This window comes from Microcaecilia unicolor, chromosome 2 (genome assembly GCF_901765095.1).
Source record: "Microcaecilia unicolor chromosome 2, aMicUni1.1, whole genome shotgun sequence".
Lineage (NCBI taxonomy): Eukaryota > Metazoa > Chordata > Amphibia > Gymnophiona > Siphonopidae > Microcaecilia > Microcaecilia unicolor.
In genome coordinates this window covers 459,788,231-459,809,544 of record NC_044032.1, presented here as the reverse complement: position 1 = coordinate 459,809,544, position 21,314 = coordinate 459,788,231, and the positions used below count along the sequence as shown (strand labels likewise).

At 42.3% G+C, this 21,314-nt stretch overlaps 1 protein-coding gene across 1 annotated transcript in view; it reads right to left on the bottom strand.

Moving 5' to 3' along the window:
• Positions 1-357: 357 nt before the first annotated feature.
• ATP6V1B1 (ATPase H+ transporting V1 subunit B1) overlaps positions 358-21,314 on the bottom strand; it is a 177,121-nt gene continuing 156,164 nt past the window's right edge. The window contains 4 exon segments of the mRNA XM_030192550.1: positions 358-697; positions 10,000-10,129; positions 11,679-11,783; positions 17,366-17,448. Of these exon segments, the coding sequence (XP_030048410.1) occupies positions 531-697; positions 10,000-10,129; positions 11,679-11,783; positions 17,366-17,448 (485 nt within the window). The 3' untranslated portion in view covers positions 358-530.

Sequence of the window (21,314 nt, the reverse complement as noted above, 5' to 3'; positions counted from 1 at the left end):
ATTGTAGACATTAGTACTGCCTCTACTCTTCCTGCTTATGCTCCCATGCTTTGCCTCTTGAGAGTAGTAGTCCCTCTGGGATTTTTGTCCTCTTCTTTCCTTTCTTATATTCCTCTATCATTTTTCCTGCAGTGCCCTCTTCCTGCCATGGTGAATATTACATCCCATTACACCAGAAATTAGGAGGAGCAATTTTCAATCTGATTTTACATGAGTAAAAATATATACACACAACATTTTTTGATCCCTGATGTCAGTAAATTTCCTTTCTTAAAATAATTTCCAAGTAAATAAAAGGATGCATCATTAAAAATAATGACACCTAAAAAGTCTGGAAGTTATACTGAACAAGCTCTGTTTAATAACTGCCTGAATCTCTTGACAAAATAATTGCAAAAGGCAACTATAATGAAAAATTAGTATTTTGAATAAATAAAAATATATGAGAGAGAAAATATGAACTAGGTCCTAGTGCAAATAACATTCTTTTTATTAGATGGCTTTTCTTTCTGTGAACACTGAAAATGCATTTAAAATTGTGTAGCAGATGCCCCCTCTCCCTGGGTCTTGGATTCACGCGGGTAGAACTCTGCCAGCATGCTTTCGGGAATACGCTTGAGGAGCTCCTTCGGGAAGATTCGCAACAGCTGCCACCCAATGTCCAGTGATTCAAAGATAGTCCTGTTGTCATAGGATCCTAAGTACAAGAGGGAAGAATGAAAAGCATAGTGTTAACACACACACCTAGCAAAACACATAGGGATCAGAACCATCATGAAAGGAGGACTGTAATTATAAGGGACATCGGTGGATTATAAATATTTTGTAAATCAGAGCTAGTAGTGGATTTAGTGCACCTCTCTCCTAATAATTCCTAGTATCCTGTTTGCCTTTTTGGAAGCTGCCACACACTGGGCAGAAGATTTCAGCGTGTGGTGGCAGTCAAAAAAGCAAACAATCACGCCATCAATGTATTAAAGGCAAGCTGAAAAAAATGAGATTTGAGGAAAGATGTAAGTTTACTCAAAGACAGTTCTTCTGTGATATCAGATGGTAAATTATTCCAAAGAGTCGGGGCCAGGAAAAAGAATGCAGGTGCTTTAGTTGATGCCTAATAAGCAAATTTAAGAGAGGACACAACTAAACGCTGTGAATCTAGGGAATGGAGAGTATGGATTGGGGGAATAGGGAATAAAAAGTGAAGCTAAATAAGCAGGGCAACCTGAATGTAGCAGCTTCTGAGTAAGAATAAGTATCTTAAACCAAATATAGAACTTTATTGGAAGCCAGTGTAAGGGTATAACAAGGGGGGGATGACATGATCACTGTTTAAAGCTTGGAACAAGAGGCATATTGCTGAGTTTTGCAAGGTGTGTAGACGACGTAGTTATGATTTGTAATAATGGCATAAGGAGTATTACGATAATCTAGCCAAGAAATAATAAAGGCATGAATCAACGATGTAAAGTCAAGAAATGTACTAATAATATAGAGACAACGAAGCCAGAAAACATATTTCTTAACTACCTGAGAAACTTGGTTTTTAAAGGAGAGTTCAGAGTCAATGATTACTTATAAATAGTGCTGCAGGTTGCAGACCTGGGGAACTCAATTCGATTCCCACTGCTGCTTGACGGTAAGCAGTGAGTTGAGATCCTGAGGAACAGGGTTCAATTCCCTCTGCAGCTCCATGTGACCTTGGGCAAGTCACTTCGACCTCCATTGGACCAGGTACAATATGCAACTTAGATTGTGAGCCCATTAGGGACAATGCAAAGTACCTATAATAGAAATTGTAAACCACATAGTCCCCTCAGGGATCACTTGTGGTATATCAGTGCTGAAAATAAATAAAGATAGATAGATAGATAGATAGATAGATAGATAGATAGATAGATAGATAGATAGATAGAAAAAATAATGGAATGAAGAAACTATGACTATATGTGTTTTACTACCACTTACAGGTGTAAATGTTCACTTGCCCATGAAAGAGACAATATTCTGTATACTTATGTGCTCAAGTGGCATGGAAATATGGGTTCCTTGCTATAGAATTGCCCCTTACCTACCAGATTCTATATATCGCGCCTAGAGATCTGCGCCAAAATCTAGGCATATTCTGTAACTTAATTGGCTTAACAAACTAATCAGTGTTTATAACAGTACTTAACAAGCAATAATGAGTACTAATTGGCAATAATTAGAATTTACATGCACAACTCTCTAAGTGTATTCTGTAATGAACTGCGCCTAAATTTTAATGTGCAGAGTTCAAAGGGGGCGTGGTTATGGGCATGGAAAAGGAACATTTCGTGGGTGTTCCCAAATTTACATGCATAGTTATATGGCCCAGTGTGTGTCAATCTGCAGGCAAGGATTTACACCACGTTTTCATTGGTGTAAATAGACACACATAGTTTTAGATGCTGGGATATCAGCTAAGTGTATTCTATAAACTGTGTATAAATCTAGGCTCTGTTTATAGAATATGCTTAGGTAAAAATTTTTACTGCACAGATTTTTTAGGCGCCATACATAGAATATGGCCCTGCATGTCTTATTTTCCTCTCCCTTCCCCTCACCCCCAATAGTTATAGAACAATGTGTATAGATTTCCCCTCATTGAGATTGGGCAAATTTTCAAAAAATTACTACAACTAGAACAACAATGGATCTCTAGATTGCATTCTTTGACTCCAAAAGAGTTGACTGTCAGTATCAACTGGAAGGTCTTCCTGTAGTTTTAAGCAAGATGAAAGGAAGCAAATTATGCTTCCAAGTTTCTAGATGTAAGGAGCACGTTTATCCTATCAACTAACAGGACTTCAAAGTTTACCAACTGATTGGTCCCTTCTTTCTGACGGCATCCTGTTTAAACAGCAGGCGCCATTTTGACGTTTTTACAACGTTGATGGAATGAATGGAGATGTGAAGCACAGGTACGAACTTGCTATGTTCTTATAATGCTGTTTTATCATTTTGCTTAAAGAACGCTAATAATTGAACCATTTTAAAGGTACAGTTATGAGTTTCATATAATGTTTTTGTAGGGCATATGGACTAAAGTTTAATTGGTGCTGCTCTTGAAGAAGCTATAGCAAAATGGCAGCACTTTGTTGAGCGAACTAATTACCAGATAGTTTGTGTTTTGTGATCAAATATCTTCTATTTAAATGACGTGGACTAAGAAAAGGACATTTGAAATAAAAACTTTTTGAAAATCAATTATTAAGAAATTTGAAAATACAATAAATTTGTGATAGGAATTTGGGGAAAGGGAAATGGGACTTGATATACTGCCCTTCTCCAACACCGCCAACTCCAAGCTCCGCTCATTCTGCCTCGTCTCACCCTATGCTTGGAATAAACTTCCTGAGCCCTTACGCCAAGCCCCCTCCCTACCCATCTTCAAATCCTTGCTCAAAGCCCACCTCTTCAATGTTGCTTTCGGCACCTAACCTTTATACCTTTCAGGAAATCTAGACTGCCCCTATTTGACTGACTGTACATTTGTCCTTTAGATTGTAAGCTCCTTTGAGCAGGGACTGTCCTTCTATGTTAAATTGTACAGCGCTGCGTAACCCTAGTAGCGCTTTAGAAATGTCAAGTAGTAGTAGTAGTATATACTGCCTTTCTGAGGTTTTTGCAACTACATTTAAAGTGGTTTACATATATTCAGGTACTTATTTTGTACCAGAGGCAATGGAGGGTTAAGTGACTTGCCCAGAGTCACAAGGAGCTGCAGTGGGAATTGAACTCAGTTCCCCAGGATCAAAGTCCACTGCACTAACCACTAGGTTACTCCTCCACTTCTGACTTATGAGGAAGCTGCCCAGAATTTGAGATGCATAAAAATAATGAGCATCCAAGCTGGGATTCTGAAGTCTTTTCCTCCCATTTTAAATTTATACGGTGACTCTTTACAGATTATTGATTGCACTTGCACTTTTGTTGTGTTGTGACATTTTCAGAGGCAAATTTGTAGCCATATGAGTGTAAATTTGAAAGAGACAATTTATAGTGATAAAAGGTGTGGGTTTTTTTAACATGAAAGAAATCAGCTTTCAAAATTCTCAACACATATGTACATCACAACTTAACAACAAGCACTAAAGCACAAATTAAAATACAACAATGAACTTTTATTTTGCAGAAGACCTGCTGTGTTGGATTCAGCTGAAAGAGATCTTTGCTTCATTCACAAAGGTAAGTTTCCAGTACATTAAGGGTAAGATATTTTCACAAAATATAACAAACTTGTAAACATTGTTTTCTTTCACATTGCAGGCTAATTTATTTCTGGCATCCCTTCAGCAGGTAATTACCATAATACTTCTTTCAATCTTATTTAATCTATGGAATATAACTTTTTCCACTCTCCTGTTATATTTTCCCCACAAGTTTTCCAGTGCAGAGACAAGTAAGTATAAATGTCAATTTTTAGGGTATTAACTCTTCTCTTTTGCATTTATATTCAACCCTGTTTCCCTTTTCTCACAGGTTCTTCCTTAGAGGGAGCAATTGCCAAAAAAAACCCCCAAAACAAAACCCATAAGGACAGTGCATTTTTTCCAGCGAAAAAGGTACTGGTACTCAAATGCCAGGCCACCCTTCAGGGGTGGGGTGATCACTGAGGGACCCACCCCACAAGAGTCAGGCCCCCTACAACCAGTCACAAAATCTATGACAAGGCAGAATAGACAACCAGTATAGAGCCTGAACTCTCATTAAAACTTGGGAACCATGTGTCAATTGTAGCAGACAATATAAAAGGTGCCGGTACTCAGTACTCCCAAGTACCCCCTCAAAAAAGCTTTGCATAAGGATATTGTTTTCCAACTGTACTTTCTAAAGTGCAAAACTTGGTGGAGGCATAAACTACTGTCTGTGTATTTCTTCTCTGGCTGCAGGCTCCTTGATTGCCTTGCTCTCATGCACCTGGATCTGCTCTCTCTGCCTGGCTTCCAGGCTCTTTAATTGCCTTGCTACCACGTACCTATGTTGACTGTCTCTCTGCCTACCTGACCTATGGAAACTCTCTTCTTCAGCTGGTTCCTGTCTACGTCAGAAAGCCTGCTATTTCTGGGACGCTTTCCCTCTGTCTCATTGCTTCGGCTTCTACTTGGGTAAGCATTTCTCTTCAGCGTACTCTTCTGTTTGCTGCCTGCCTGTAAAGACCCTGCTTGTACCTGGATTACTCTTCTGTTTGCCACCTGCCTGTAAAGACCCTGCTTGTACCTGGATTACTCTTCTGTTTGCTGCTTGTCTGTAAGATCCTGCTTGCACCTGGTTGCTCTCTTGTCTGCTGCCTGCCTGAATATCCTGCCTGGACCTGGTTACTCTCTTGTCTGCTGCCTGCCTGAATATTCTGCCTGGACCTGGCTACTCTCTTGTCTGCTGCCTGCCTGAATATCCTGCCTGGACCTGGTTCCTCTCCTGTCTGCTGCCTGCCTAAATATCCTGCCTGGACCTGGTTACTCTCCTGTCTGCTGCCTGCCTGAATATCCTGCCTGGATCTGGTTATTCTCCTGTCTACTGCCTGTCTGAATATCTTGCCTGGACCTGGTGACTCCCTGGTCAGTTACCCGCCTATGTACCTGCCTGGACCCAAGACACTCTTTAGCCTACTGCCTGTCACTCTGTTGTGACCCGCTCCTGAACTTCTTCCTTCTGCTCTCCTCTGGCTGGTCTCTCTGGACGCCCCTTTCCTGGCCTCTCAGTATAAGTCCTGTCGGCTGCCCGCACCTAGGGGCTCAACCCTCGGAGAACAGCGGTCACCAGAGGTGAACTTTGGGGTTGCTCGGCCCCCAAGCAGAACCCGGGTCCGTGTCTTTTCACACCTGGCAGCACACTGCTCGGCACAGGAACTCACCATATCTGACACACACGTACCAAGGGCACCTTAATGTACCTGTGAAGTATACCAAGAGAGAGGTTCTGGAGTCCCTGCTCCTATGATGACCTGTTCCTATTGCAGAGCCACAGAAGACAGACCAGCCTGCCAGTCTTTCTGATTCTGAAGGGAGGAATAAACAGGCCGGCACACAGGGGCTGAGTGGCATTTTCATTCATTCTATGGAAGAGTCCAGGGAGCAGGAGAGGCTATACGAGCCAAAAAGGGGTTACCCGCTCTGAATCCTTTTTAGGGATAGACTGCTGGATTCTATATAGTGTGCCTAGAGATCTGCGTCGAAATTCAGGATACTGGGCTAGATGGACCATTGGTTGGACCCAGAATGGCTATTCTTATGTTCTTCTGTTCTTGATCTACTATTATACCTTGTAATTGTAGGGTTTTGTCAGCCATGCTACAGAACAGACCTGGGAGGAGTGAGATACGCAGCTTTGGACTCCAATAGGATGATAAGAAGTGGAGAATTATACCAGTGTAAGGACTCTGAAACGTCATATCTGTTGCTTTGAGCAACTCATTTTCATTGTTTTACCCTTATGAATTGTTTTTTTGTTTTTGAACTGTGACTACTATATGCGGGGACCACCAATAAGAACATAAGAATAGCCATACTGGGTCAGACCAATGGTCCATCTAGCCCAGTATACTGTTTCCAACAGTGGCCAAGCCAGGTCACAAGTACCTGGCAGAAACCCAATTAGTAGCAACATTCCATGCTACCAATCCCAGGGCAAGCAGTGGCTTCCCCCAAGTCCATCTCAATAACAGACTATTGATTTTTCCTCCAGGAACTTGTCCAAACCCAAGATATGTTAACCGCTGTTACCACATTCTCCGGCAATGAGTTTCAGAGCTTGACTATTCTTTGAGTGAAAAAATATGTCCTCCTATTTGTTTTAAAAGTATCTCCATGTAATTTCATTGAGTATCCCCTGGTCTTTGTACTGTTTGAATGAGTGGAAAAACTGATTCACTTTTAGCCATTTTACACTACTCAGAATTTTGTAGACTAATCTTATCCCCCCCTCAGTCATTTCTTTTCCAAGATGACAGCCCTAACCTTTTCAGCTTTTCCTCATAGGAAAGGAGTTCTACCCTCTATTATTTTGGTTGCTCTTCTTTGAACCTTTTCTAATTCCACTATAAGATGTTTTATTCAAATACTAGTAAAACATGCCCGTTTCAGGCGCAAATGAAACAGACGCTAGCAAGGTTTTCCTCCGGAACCCCCCCTCCCTGCTCACCCCTTCGGCGTTGTGAAGGCACTGACCGCCATTGTTGCGGACCTCATCAACGCACGCCAATGCCACCTTCAATGTGCTGAGTCTTTGGTTGTGAAGCCACTGATGCCATTGCTCCGCCCTCGACGTCATCACGTTTGACGCAAGGGCGGGGCCCCAACACAGTGATTTCAGTGGCTTCACCACCATGAACCCTTTGAACTGGAAGGAAGTGCCCTGAGGAACTGACAGTGACGTCAGTGTCCTCAGAACGTTGAGGGTGAGTTTTATTATATAGGATACCCACATTGCCTCTCACCTTTTTGTCTTTTCCTTCATTCCAGTTTAGGCCCTGAGCACTGTCTTCCCAAATCCACCAGGATCTTTTTATCTGTATTGCATACTGGTGCTGTCTTTGATTTTCCTCCTTGTTTTTACAGTAGCAGCAACCTACTTTTTGTTCTTTTACATAGGACCTTCAAGGCTTGTGAGATGTCCCCTATATACAAAATAGACTTTGAAAACACTGCCCTCCTCATATACACATATAGCCTGTGGGCATATATGTTTACCTGGACTGACTGACAACATTCCCAGGGCCAGGGTTAGAGAAGTGTTGTCTTTATAAAATATATATGTATGCACACAAATTACCCCAGGAAGTTTGTGCATGCCAAAGACCAGATGTAAATATATGGACACAAACTCCCTGGTGTAATTTTCAAATTGCAAATACATGCATACTTTCATTTTGAAAATGTGTCAATATCTACACAGGAAAACTATTTATACAGTCTTACAATTATCAAATTACCACCCTAATCACAAACCTACAAGTAGGATGACATCTATGAAGTTCATAGAGCGAATAATATAATCACCCTGGGATTCCTGTTGATGACACCTATCACATCCTAGGAGGACTGCCTGACCAACAGACTCCCCAAATAGCTAAACTTTCTGTAGCACTAATCACAGAATGGTCCTAGACCCAGGAAGGTGACACCTCACTGTTATGTGACCCCATTTAAGACTCACCAGCCATATGCGCAGGCCCTGGACACTTTACTGCTACTACTGCAGTTTCAGTTCTAGGTCTGATGCACTTTGTGGCTAAAACAATAGGCCTTATTACCTTATAAACTACTGCTGACCTCATCCCATCAGTCCCAGATTACAACCATATGGCTCCCACTGTAGATGCCTTGCTCTGTTCTCTCTCAGTTTCTCCTCTCACTTGCCACCTGAATTGTAATCTACCACTGGTTGCAACTCTCTCTGTTGGCCTCTCTTCTGCAGCCTGCCTGATGCTGATGTGTCTCACTGCCCCATTGCTAAAGGGGCTGCACCCTCCATCAAAAGTAAATAAATGTATTTGCCTTTTTATTATTTGATTTATCACTGGTTATAGTAGCTGTCAGCAAAATTCCACGTTTTTGACTAACAAAATGTACTAAAAATAAATGCTGTCTTAAGTTTTACTTTCTTCCCCAAATGTACTGAATACCACCAGTAACTATTTCAAGTACTATAATGAGTCAGCAGTGGTTTACTGTAGGAACAGGAACTGAGTTGTAAAAGGGACCTCACACTAGAGACAGAGAATGTGAAAGACTTGCTTTAGCCATGGACTGAAGGAAGGGCTCCATGAACCTAAATCCAAGCACTGATTAAATACAGGTAGTCAGGATATTCTGGTTCATTAATTTCCAATTATCTGTCATAAGCACTAACAATGCATATTTTATTGACCTCATAGCATAGAGACTTGTGGTAAAAATCTGCTTGTTTGCAGATGACACAAAATTCTGTAACAGACATCCTGGAAGGGGTGAAATAAATTAAAGGGATGTGGAAAGAAATGGGTGAAAGGGAAGAACCTCAAAAATACTAACTGGAAGAATGAAAGGAAAGAAGGAATATGTCTGAAGCATGAAAATATTTGACAGGCTTCAATAAATCACAGGAATGGGACATTTTCCATTGGAAAATAATGTCAAGAGCAGGAGATCATGATATAAAGCTGGAGAGAGAACAATTTAGAGGTAACATGAGAAAATACTTCTGAGAGAATGCTAGATGTCTGGAATAACTCATAGAAATTAGCATTGAACAGATATACAGAACAGTGATAGGAACAGCTTAATAAGGAGCCAACAAGGGGCAGACAAAGAAAGCTTGAACTAGTGATCCAGCAGGCTATGGCATAACACAAGTTGGCATTAGCTGGCTATAGCTGTTCAATTACCAAACTGATCAGGGCTGGCAGCTTGGTGCTGCCAGCAAAATCACAAGGAAAAAGCCAAGGGCAGATGGAGGAAGCAAGACCTAGCAGACCAGGAATTAGTCTGGCTGAAACCAGTACACCATAGTTAAACCAAGTAGGTTGGTGCAAGAAGATTAGCAGTGGTTGGAAACTGTCCAGGAAGACTACAGGGGACGTTACTAGTCATGGCAGGATTTTATTACAAATCTTGGTGGAAGCCTTTGGAGGATGGGTGTTGGATTACATATGGAAACTTGTATTTTCATTTACCCAAGACAATAAAAACTGTCAGAGAAGCAGAAATATCCCACAAGTGCTCAAGCTTCTGCCACTGGCAGCTAGGATATATGCTTACAGTGTAGACAGGAATATCTGGGTAGATTGGATGGGGCGATTGGTCGTTTTCTGTTGTCATCTACTATGTTTATGTGTAACTGTGATCATGGAATCCTCTGGAACTAGTACAACACTGGTTTCAGAAACATTGTAGACTTAATGATGGCTTTTCTGTTAGTCAGTAGTTTTTTCTGTACTTGTTGTTTTTAAGGAGTCACAAGTGAAGACGTGTATGTTCAAGTCACCAGTAAATTGCTTACCTTGAGCAATGAACTGCCTCTCAAACTTTTGCAGGAATTCCAGATACAAGAGATCATCTGAGGACAAGGCTTCTTCACCAACTACAGCCTTCATAGCCTGGACATCCTTTCCTATGGCGTAGCAGGCGTACTTTGAAAAAGAAAGTAATTAGTTCTCTCTTCCTTCCAAAGACTTTAAAGAAACACTATTGCTGACATCAAAATAACGCACTATCTTTGCTTACACTGAGCTAGTTCAGAGCAAGGAACAATACCAGGATTTTGCTCAGCACAATTTGAATGAATCTATGTGTATAAAATAGATATGGAGGGGCATAATCGAACAGAAACGCCTATCTCCATGGGCGTTTATCTCCGAGAACGGGTCCGTGAAGGGGCGGACCCAAGCGTATTTTCGAAACAATTAGACGTCCATGTTTTATTCGCCAAGTTGTGAGCTGGGCGTTTTTGCTTTTCAGCGATAATGGACAATGAAATCGCCCAGCTCAAAAACGAATAAATCCAAGGCATTTGTTCGTGGGAGGGGCCAGGAGTCGTAGTGCACTGGTCCCCCTAACATGCCAGGACACCAACCAGGCACCCTAGGGGGCACTTTTACAAAAACAGAACAAAAGGTAAAAGAGCTCCCAGGTGCATAGCACCCTTCCCTTGTGTGTAGAGCCCCCCAAATCCCCCTCAAAACCCACTGCCCACAAGTCTACACCATTACTATAGCCCTAAGGAGTGAAAGGGGGCACCTACATGTGGGTACAGTGGGTTCGGGGGGGGGTTGGACGACTAAGCATTAAGCAGCACAATTGTAACAGGTAGGGGGGGGATGGGCCTGGGTCCACCTGCCTGAAGTCCACTGCACCCCCTAACAACTGCTCCAGGGACCTGCATACTGCTGCCAGGGAGGTGGGTATGACATTTGAGGGTCAAAATAAAAAGTTGTGAAACATCATTTTTTGTGGTGGGAGGGGGTTTATGACCACTGGGGAGTCAGGGGAGGTCATCCCCGATTCCCTCCAGTGGTCATCTGGTCATTTAGGGCACTTTTTGGGGCCTTATTCGTGAAAAAACAGGGTCCAGGAAAAGTGCCCTAAATTCTAGCTAAAAACGCATACTTTTGTCCCATTATCTGTGAAATGCGCCCATCTCTGTTCGGCAGATAACCACGCCCCAGTTCCGCCTTCGCCACACCTCTGACACGCCCCCATCAACTTTGTCCGCATCCGCGACGGAGTGCAGTTGAAAACGTCCAAAATCGGCTTTCGATTATACCGCTTTAATCGTTTTTGTGAGATAAACGCCCATCTCCCGATTTAGGTCGGAACTTGGGCGTTTTTCTCGTTCGATTATAAGCTGGATGATCACAGAAATGTTGGGTCATAAGGACCTGATTCAGTAAACTTTCCTCTGATAGACACAGGGCTGATGAATTGTCTTAGATAGGATAATTTTCCAATAGCAAAAACATTCTGATTGTTATGCATGTTTTGGACATGTACACTGCACATGAAATTACTTATTACATACTACTCCACCTACAAAATCAAACACCTTTGACGTAAGAGATATTTAAAGGATGATAGTAAGAGGTCTGTTGTAGATTTTTTGGAGAGTAATGGACTATTTTTTTTTTACAAAATAAACTATGTTGTAGTAAATAATTAATCAACTTATTTCCTCGTACTTACAAGCTGATTAGAAACATCTCCATGATCTTTCCTGGTCATGCCCTCCCCAATGGCAGATTTCATCAGACGGGACAAGGAAGGAAGCACATTGATTGGTGGATAGATCTGTGGCAGTATAAAATATGACACAGTGAACAATAATGTAAGTGCTACATGAATGAAATGAAGTGACCCCTAGTTGGTATGTTCTTTTCCTTTATATTATACTTTATGAGATTTCTGGTTCCTTATAATTGTAAATATGGCTTTAGCTGTTCTTCTCTTTTAATGCATTGTATATCCTTGCAGTTATTTAGCATGTTTTTATATCTAAGTTATATATATTAATTTACATTCACAATTAAGCTGTTTATCTATTTATGTGTCATTTATATATTGACCTTTTTATATGTTGGTTTTAGAATCCTGATGCAGGCTCTGTAGCCAAAATATGGCAATCATGTCAGGTCCGTTTAGTAAAGGATATCTTTTGAACTGCACATCGGTTATGTGTCTCCACTCCACCCTTTGTTTGCTGTTGTTCTTTTGTGGAATGTAGTCCTTCCTTCTTGTTTTGCAATACTTTACTTAAGTTCATTCTATGTCCTTCAGTATTTAGAAAATGCTTTTTATGATTTTTGCCATTTTTTGGCCTGGATGGGAGAACAGTGTACACCAATATTTTGCTTTTCCTCCCAACCTTACTCATCTCCCTGAAGTTCATAATCCAAATGTATCAGGATACCATAATGTAGGAAGAACATTGTGGGTCATTGCTCCAGAGTAGTGCCATTCTAAGGTAATGAGGGTGTGGGCTAATCACTGAGACCTCTGTAATAGGCAGTGGCGTACCAAAGGGGGGGCGGTGGGGGCGGTCCACCCCAGGTGCACGCCGCTGGGGGGTGCCGCGGCGCGCGCCTGTCGGCTCCGAGTTCGCTACGCAAACTTCGCTGGTTCGCTGCAGCTCCCTCTGCCCCGGAACAGTTTCGACAGGCGCACACCGTGGCACCCCCCCCCCCCCCACAGCGGCGTGCACCCGGGGGGGTCATTTTGTGGGAGGGGGGCGCATCGGCGATCCGCCCCGGGTGTCATCGAGGCTAGGAACGCCACTGGTAATAGGTGTACTTCAGAATTGGAAGGAAGTATACAAGTGAAGGCAGGGAGGTGCCAGATGGTTTCCTTCCCTAAAGATTTTATTTCTGATCTGACAAAGAAGGGCTACCTTCGAAAGTTAATCAAAAAATGTATTAAGTTAGTTCAATAAAAAAACGTATTATCTTATTTTCCTTTCTATGTTTTATTTTATTCTATATCTATTGAGTACTTTCCCTAAAGGGAGTCCAAATATGTAGGAGGTGAAGGAGTAGGCTGCTTGCCCAGGGGCCTAGGGAGGAACTTGGGCTTCTACTCCAGAACCTAAGGGGGAGGAGAAGGGAAGGGCATGGATAGGGCCTGTTCCCTAAGAGAGAAGCGTAAGAGTGAAACTGAAGTGTTGGCTTAAACCCTTAACATCTCATGGCATAGTGCACCAACAGAGTAAGGAGGAAGTAGGATCATAGAAGAGGATCATTCAGCGAAGAAGCAGAGTGAAGCTACTAAGCATTCCACATCTCAGAGAGAGAATAGGAGTGGAGTCAGGGGGGCTTCACAGTCCAAGAGGAGGACACAAGCCCTGGGTGCACCCAGGGATGCCAAGAGACAAAACTGGGCCCAGAGCAAACAATCTTCGGGGCCCTGATGCCTCCACCCCCACCACCACTGCTGCTCCTCCCCACTGCCATCACCGTCCCCCTCCCACAGCAGCAAACGAGAGAGAGTGTTCTCCCTGGACAGAGTATCTTGCAGCCACACAAGTGAAGTGACTCTCCTGCGATGTCACTGACCCGGACCAATATCAAAGCATTAAGTTTGTATATCCATATCACAATACGCATGAGTGCAGATTCCCACTCTAGTCAACACTATATACTATCATGTAAGAACTGCTCCCTTTCAGTTTATTTCTTTCCGCGCTAACGGTCAGACCCGTTGACTCAATATCTCCTCACAGTGCAGTTTTCTCGCAAGTAATTTAGTTTTTCAATTTTTAGTTTTTTCTTTTTTTTCACAATTTCACGTTCATTCTTCTTCAAGGAATTTAATTTAGCAGCTGTTATATTCCCTGTCATGTCGGCAAAGAAACAGGGTTTCAAACACTGCAGCGAATGTAATAACGAAATGTTTAACTCAGACCCTCATGATCAGTGTGTTTGGTGCTTAGGGAAGACACACTTAGATTCCAGCTGTGACAAGTGTGCTAGCATGCTCCCTCAAACACGTAAAATCAGAGATCTTAAAATGAGAGCCATTGCCGACGAGTTACCTCATCAGACGTCTTCTAAACGTGTTGGCAAAAAAGCTACAAGCAAAACAAAACATTCCGATGAACCCCTGGCTGTTAAAAATCTGAATTCTGCAGTTTATCTCCTGAATCAGCAGCCGGTTCAACAGCTGTTGATCTCTCCTCAGTCTCTGCTACCACAACTTGCTATATCAGTTGTTGGTGCCGAGACTCAGCGTCAGTGCACATCCCTCATATCTCCTACATCGGCGCTGACTCTGAGGCATATTTTCAAAGCACTTTGGGAGGCTAAGTTCCATAGGTTTCTATGGAACTTTGGGAGGCTAAGTGCTTTGAAAATAAGCCTCACAATCTCCTGTCAAACGAGCTAGAATGCTCACTGCTCTTCAGCACAACACTGAATCTCCTCACTCTCAATGGTACTCAATGAAAATATCATTGGATACAAAACCAACATCAGATATCTGATCTTAAATGGTGTGTGATAGATTATATAAAAGAAGGGTGGGAGGGTGGTAATTTGGAAAGAATTCTTAACTATGGGAGCAATATTGGATATTTTCATTGAGTACCATTGAACCTAAGGGATTGAATTGTGAAATTGAATGGATGACTTTAATTTAACAGAGTTTATCTATTGGCTAAAGCCTATGCAGTTCTTGACCTTTGATTTGAGCCCATTATATCACATGATGTTAATAATAGTATATAAGGAAGAGTTAAAAAACGCGGTGGTCATCTTAGAAGCTGTCACAAGAAAAAATCTGGTCAGTATGAGAACGTTATCTGATTATAATATATCTTAATTGAAAGTAAATATCAATACTATGGATATTTTTGGTTTTGTAGGAGACTACCTTGAGACAGCTATGAGCGAAAAATGGATATTCGTGTCGGTGACAATTGGTCTCCAATATTACTTGGGTGCCTAGACTGAAATGGAAAACCTGAACTAAATAAGCTAGAAAGCTAAGTACCCTCTTTATAAAATAAGTGCAAAAATTTTTTTTAATGTTTCTATTGATAATTTAAAACTATATGATATTAAGAATAAAAGATGGACTAAAAGTTAAATTTGTAAAAAGGGATTGATGATGAGTACGTGCCTCTCCTATTGAATGCTTGTCTCAAAGTGTCTAGCCAAATGGATATGTGCACGGGATTCTGATGATCCAAAAACACACCAAAAACTTTTTTCTGATCTTACTGACTGCTAATGAATAAAACTGTAGAACTATATACAAAGAAGTTGGGCATATAAGTGAGTGATTCTGTAAATATAGGCATATGTTATATAGCACATGTTTTACAGGTAGGCGTACACACAGACAGAATCTAGGTGGAGTGTGGGTGGAATTCACATGTGCATAACTTCTAGAACACTAGAAGTTACATGTGTATTTCAGAAATCTAAGGATAAACATTTATGTCAGTTGTATGGCTGGTGTAAGACTCATACCTAAATTACAAGCATATATTTCACCTGTTACATTAGTATTCTATAAAGGCACCTCCTTTCCTTTATAGAATAAGTATCACATAGGTGTCTTCTAGACACCTAAATATAGGTGCACTGTTCTCTAAGAGACTGAGAAAAAGTGGAGACTGAGGCCAGTGGAGGCTCCTATTAAATTAAAGTTCCTTCAGAGAAGCAAACTGTCAAAGTTTGTTCATGTTATCTATAAAAATCTAAGTGGGTTACAACAAACGTTCATAAAAATCAAAACGTACTAAAACAAACAACATCCATCATTAATAACTTAAAATAGCAATGAAAATTAACATAAAAAATTGATTATTCCATAAAATTGGACATCCAAAGCAAAACATCAGGTAAAAATAAGGAAAGTCCAAGAGACATTTCCCTTCAGATCGCAATGTACTTGTAGGACGGTCAATTTTCAGACGATGCAATATTTAAAGGTGCATCATTGTTAAGAACCTTAAAAACTAAAGTCAAAACCTTAAACTTAATATGCTAAATAATGGGTAGCCAGTGAAGATCCTGCAATATAGGAGTCGGGGCTAGGATGAAAGATCATGGCCATCATATTGGCCTGCTGGACCACCAGGAATTGAGATAGGCCTGGGAGGCCAAAGGAGAGTGGGGGGGGGGGGGGGATCTCACAGGGAGAGAGCTCAGAAGAGGTGGCCACATGGAGGGGGTGAGAAGGGAGGCTAGGGGGACAGGGGGGCCAGAAACATTTTTATTTTGTGTTGTTTCCTGTGATAACAAAAGAGAGGAACCCCTGAACAAAATGGAAGTTCCCCTAAACAACATGGAAAAGAACACAAAATTTAAAATTTCTGCCTACCCTTCCCTATAATACACACATATTTTACTGGACACTGGTGTTTACACCTGCTCTGAGGAATGCCAGCTAAATACTCATCTGCACCTGGGGTCTGAACTAGTGATTGAAGCTGCTGTTAACTTTTAACCCCTTATTCACTTGTTCAGTGCCCATGTTGTTTAATCATTCCCATAATAAATGTAACTCCTTAATCCTTACTTGTCCTGTTTGTCTGTCTTGAATAGATTGTAAGCTCTGTTGCACAGGAACCGTCCCTTATGTATTTGAGTCTAGTGCTTTGTATGTCTGGTAGCACTATAGAAATGATAAGCAGTAGTAGTGGCAATGTGTTTACCTCTCTGGTGTTTAAACCCCCCTCAAAATGTGCAACAAAGAGTTATTTGGTTTGGCTCCATAATTGACCTTTCCTGGGCATCCAGGTATGTAAAATCCGGCACCTACACATGTAAGTGGAAACATTTACACAAGTAGGCTGTAAAATCAGCACTTACATATCCATTTTGCTTGTACCCTATGCTGTCTATTAAAATGTTTTATTGTGTATTGTGTTGACATTGTAAGTAGTATACTATGCCATACCTTGTATTGTTATTTGAATATTTTTACTGCTACAATTGTCTTTGCTTATGTTTGACTTATACTTGCTGTACACCAGCTTGAGTGAATCCCTTCAAAAAGGAAAAAAAAAATCCTAATAAAAAAAATATAAATAAATAAAACCTTGAGTGATGACACTATTTGAATGTGTTTCTTTGTAAAATGGCTGTTTCCACTGGATGTGCTGCAACCTACCTGTATTCTACAGGTATTTTACAAAAGGCCCCACATTCAGCAGACCTTTTTGTAAAATACATGGGAAATTGTGAACCTCACAGTTTGGATATCCTATTATCCACCTAGACGCCCTATGCAATCTCTTCTTTTAAGATGCCAAGTGTGTTCCTGTGGCTGAGATCACACTCAAATTTACTCTTTGAATAAAGGTTGGAAAGTGGATAAATAGAAAAATACTGTGATAAGTGAAAGAGTGAAACATTGAGATCAATACAGACCTGCCTGTTGTGAAGCTGTCTATCAACATAGATCTGCCCTTCAGTGATGAATCCAGTTAAATCAGGGATAGGGTGAGTGATATCTAGAAAAAAATAGTATTTTTTTACAAATAAAATAGCAGTACATGAAAATCGGAACACTGAGATGAGTTTCCCATTATATCTCAACCACCGTGGCACATAATATTGTGTTCAAGAGATTAAAAGATTCAGGCAGAGGAGCTGGAACCAGATAGATACCACAGTAATATCACTTGCGGTCATGCAGAGCTAAGTTTAGTTATTTTCTTGGCATCTTGCTGCAGTAACCAGCTGGACTCAATGGTGATATACCAGTGGAATCCCCCTCAAAGCCCAACCTATCCCTTATTGCTGGTGAGAAGATGAGTATCTGGGCCTCAAGACAGTGGCGTTCCGTGGTTGGCTGACACCCGGGGCGGATCGCCGCTGCGTGCGCCCCCCCCCTGTTGCAGTGCAACACGGCACCCCCCCCCCTGGCATGGCACGGCACCCCCTCCCCCCAGCATGGCACGGCACCCCCCCCGGCGTGGACCCCCCGGCGCAGCGCCTCTCACTCCCCCCCCCCGACAGTCCCCACCTGCCTATCAGCTGAGCTCCATGCACCCAGCACCTCGAATCTGCAGCCCTGCTGACTATAAAAGAAGAAAATTGTCTCATCGTTGGCCCTTCCCTCACACTGTGTCCCGCCCTCTGATGTAACTTCCTATTTCCTCGAGGGCAGGACACAGTGAGGGAAGGGCCAACGATGAGATAATTTTCTTCTTTTACAGTCAGCAGCGCTGCAGATTTGAGGTGTCAGGTGCACGGAGCTCAGCTGATAGGCAGGTGGGGACTGTCGGATGGGGGGGGAGTGAGAGGCGCTGCGCCGGGGGGTCCACGCCAGGGAGGGTGCCGTGCCACGCCAGGGGGGGGATGGACGGAGCACCCCCCCCCACACCCGTTGACACCCAGGGTGGACCACCCCCACCGCCCCACCCTTGCTACGCCACTGCCTCAAGATTTCTATCTGGGGCTAAGCCATCAATGGTAAAGATATATAGTACTAATCTGGGCATTATGGGGAGTAGCCTAGTGGTCAGTGCAGCAGACTTTGATCCTGGGGAACTGGGATCAATTCCCACTGCAGCTCCTTCTGACTGTGGGCAAGTCACTTAACCCTCCATTGCCCCAGGTACAAAATAAGTACCTTGTATATATGTAAACCACCTTGAATGTAGTTGCAAAATACCACAGAAAGGCAGTATATCAAGTTCCCTTTCCCTTTACTAAGTTGCGGTACAAAGTGACCTGCGGTAGTGTGGGCACGTGTTTTTGGCAGCTGGGCCATTTTTAACCGTGGCTGGGAAAAAAAGGCTTTTTTTTAAAACGGGGCAGTAAATGGCCGTGTGCTAAAATTAAAAGTAGCAAGCGGCTATTTACTGCCTGAGCCCAATTACCACCGGGAATGCCCCGTGCGGTAGAAAATAGAAAAATATTTTCTACTGCCGGAAACAGCACATACCAACTTCGAAATTACCACAGGGTGGGCGTGCTAACTGGGCGGGACTGTTAATTTGGCACACGCTACATATGTGATAGCCCTATCGCTGCTTTGTAAAAGGGCCCCTATATGACATGAACAGACCCAGAAAGGAGTAACACAGGCAGCAATATGGTAAACTAAAACAGCAGTATCTGCAAGCAGCTGTGATCCATGTGCATAAGTACATAAGTATTGCCACACTGGGAAAGACCAAAGGTCCATCAAGCCCAGCATCCTGTTTCCAACAGTGGCCAATCCAGGTCACAAATACCTGGCAAGAGAAAGGCAGTTCTGACATCATTAGGACATAGCTCTGATCAGTTTATTGCAGTTACACTTAATAGTCCTGTTGGTGTTGGAAAATTTTATGGGCATCTTGATGTATGCAATAAAAATTCCAATGATATGCTGCTTGTAAAATAAATGTGCTCGACATGACTCTATTATTACAATTAAACAGGTAGATATTTAAAAGCTCTGATGCAACTGGTGAAAAAATGCTTCACATACAAAAAGATCCATCATTTACAGCCAAGCCACAAGATACCACCGTATCTGCTCTGACCCAGGGGACAGAAACAGACACCTTAAAAGCCTGACTGCATCCTTCAAACAGAAAGGCTACAACCCCAAAATAATCTCCAAGAATATTGTCTCCTCCCTCAAAACACCCAGGGAGAATCTGCTACAGTACAAGGAGAAAAAACCCACAGACAGAATCCCCCTTGTAGTGACATACAATCCAGAGCTGGAAAAACTGAGGAAAATCATAAGAGGTCTACAACCTATACTCCAGGAGGATGAATTACTGAAAGAGATATTCCCATCCCCACCAGTACTGGCCTTCCGACAGCCACCCAATTTAAAACACAAGCTAATCAGAAGTAAACTTCCATCACAGACTGAAAAGGAGCAGAAGGGCACACGTCCCTGTAATTTATCCAGTTGCAAACTATGCCAAATATTTCACAGGACCCCACAGTTATCCACAAAGGAAAGATATCCTATATAATAAAACGCACCGCCAACATTCTGAAGCTGACTGCATGGCTGAGGCATTCCTGCTCTCTGTATCCATCTCCTGAATTGACATCACGTACTTCCTGGTTTGTCACAAGCAGAAGTGACCAACCACACGAGGTTTCTCGGCTTCAGAATGTTGGAGGTGCATTCTATTAAATAGGATTGGTCAGTTCCTTGAAGCACAGCCAGAGCTCAGCGTACTGCACAGTAACGCTCAGACACCAGAGAGAGAGGGGGGGGGGGGGGGGGGCTGACACCAGAGAGAGGGAGGGGGGTATCTCTGTCACACACACACTCTCTCTCTCACAGTCAATGTCTTTCTCTCTCTCACTCTCACACACTGTGTCTCACACACTCTATGTCTCACACTGTATCACATTCACTCTCTATGTGTCACACAGTCACTCACACACACTCTCTTGGTCTCATACACTCAGTCTCACAGAGAGTCTGTGTCTACTCTCTCTCTCACACACACTGTATCTGTGTGAAACACACTCTCACTACGCACTTGCACACACTCTCATTCTTACACACACACTCTCTCTCTCACAGACATACTCGCACCCAGACTCACTCACTCTCTCTCACACACAAACCCTCGCACATTCACTCTCTCTCTCACACACAGTCACTCTCACATACACTCGCTCAAACATACACACTCCGAGGAAAACCTTGCTAGCGCCCGTTTCATTTGTGTCAGAAACGGGCCTTTTTTACTAGTTCAACATAAAGGGATCTTTCACTTGCTCATCTTCCAATGTGGTATATATCATTCAGTGTAAAAAATGTAACGAAGGATGCTATATTGGAGAAACAGGCCTGATGCTTAAGAAAAGATTCAATTTACATAGACATCACATGAACAATGCAGCCAGTAGGGCCCCCACCCAGGTGGGACAGCACTTCACAGAACCAGGACACTGTACCAGTGATTTCACAGTGAGAATACTGAAAGGTAACTTTAAAACCATACAAGAATGTAAGACCTTTGAAGTCAGAATGATTGAATATTTTAACACCCAACAGAAAGGACTTAACAAGGATCTGGGGTTCCTAGCCCATTATAAACCATAAAGCTGTATGTCTCTGTTGATCACCCCACCCCTCACCTATCCACACCCATCCTGTTAGAATATCAATGATATGCTTTGATGTCCCCATGCATACCTCCGACCCACCCCCATCCTCCCACCCTGTCAGACTGTCATAGTAATGCTTGAATGTTTTCACTTATATACACTGTCAGCTAGCACATTTGCTTATTTCCAATCTGACAAAGAAGGTCAACCTTCGAAAGCTAATCAAGAAATGTATTAAGTTATGTCCAATAAAAAAGGTATCATCTTATTTTCTTTTCCATGTTTTATTTTGTTTCAC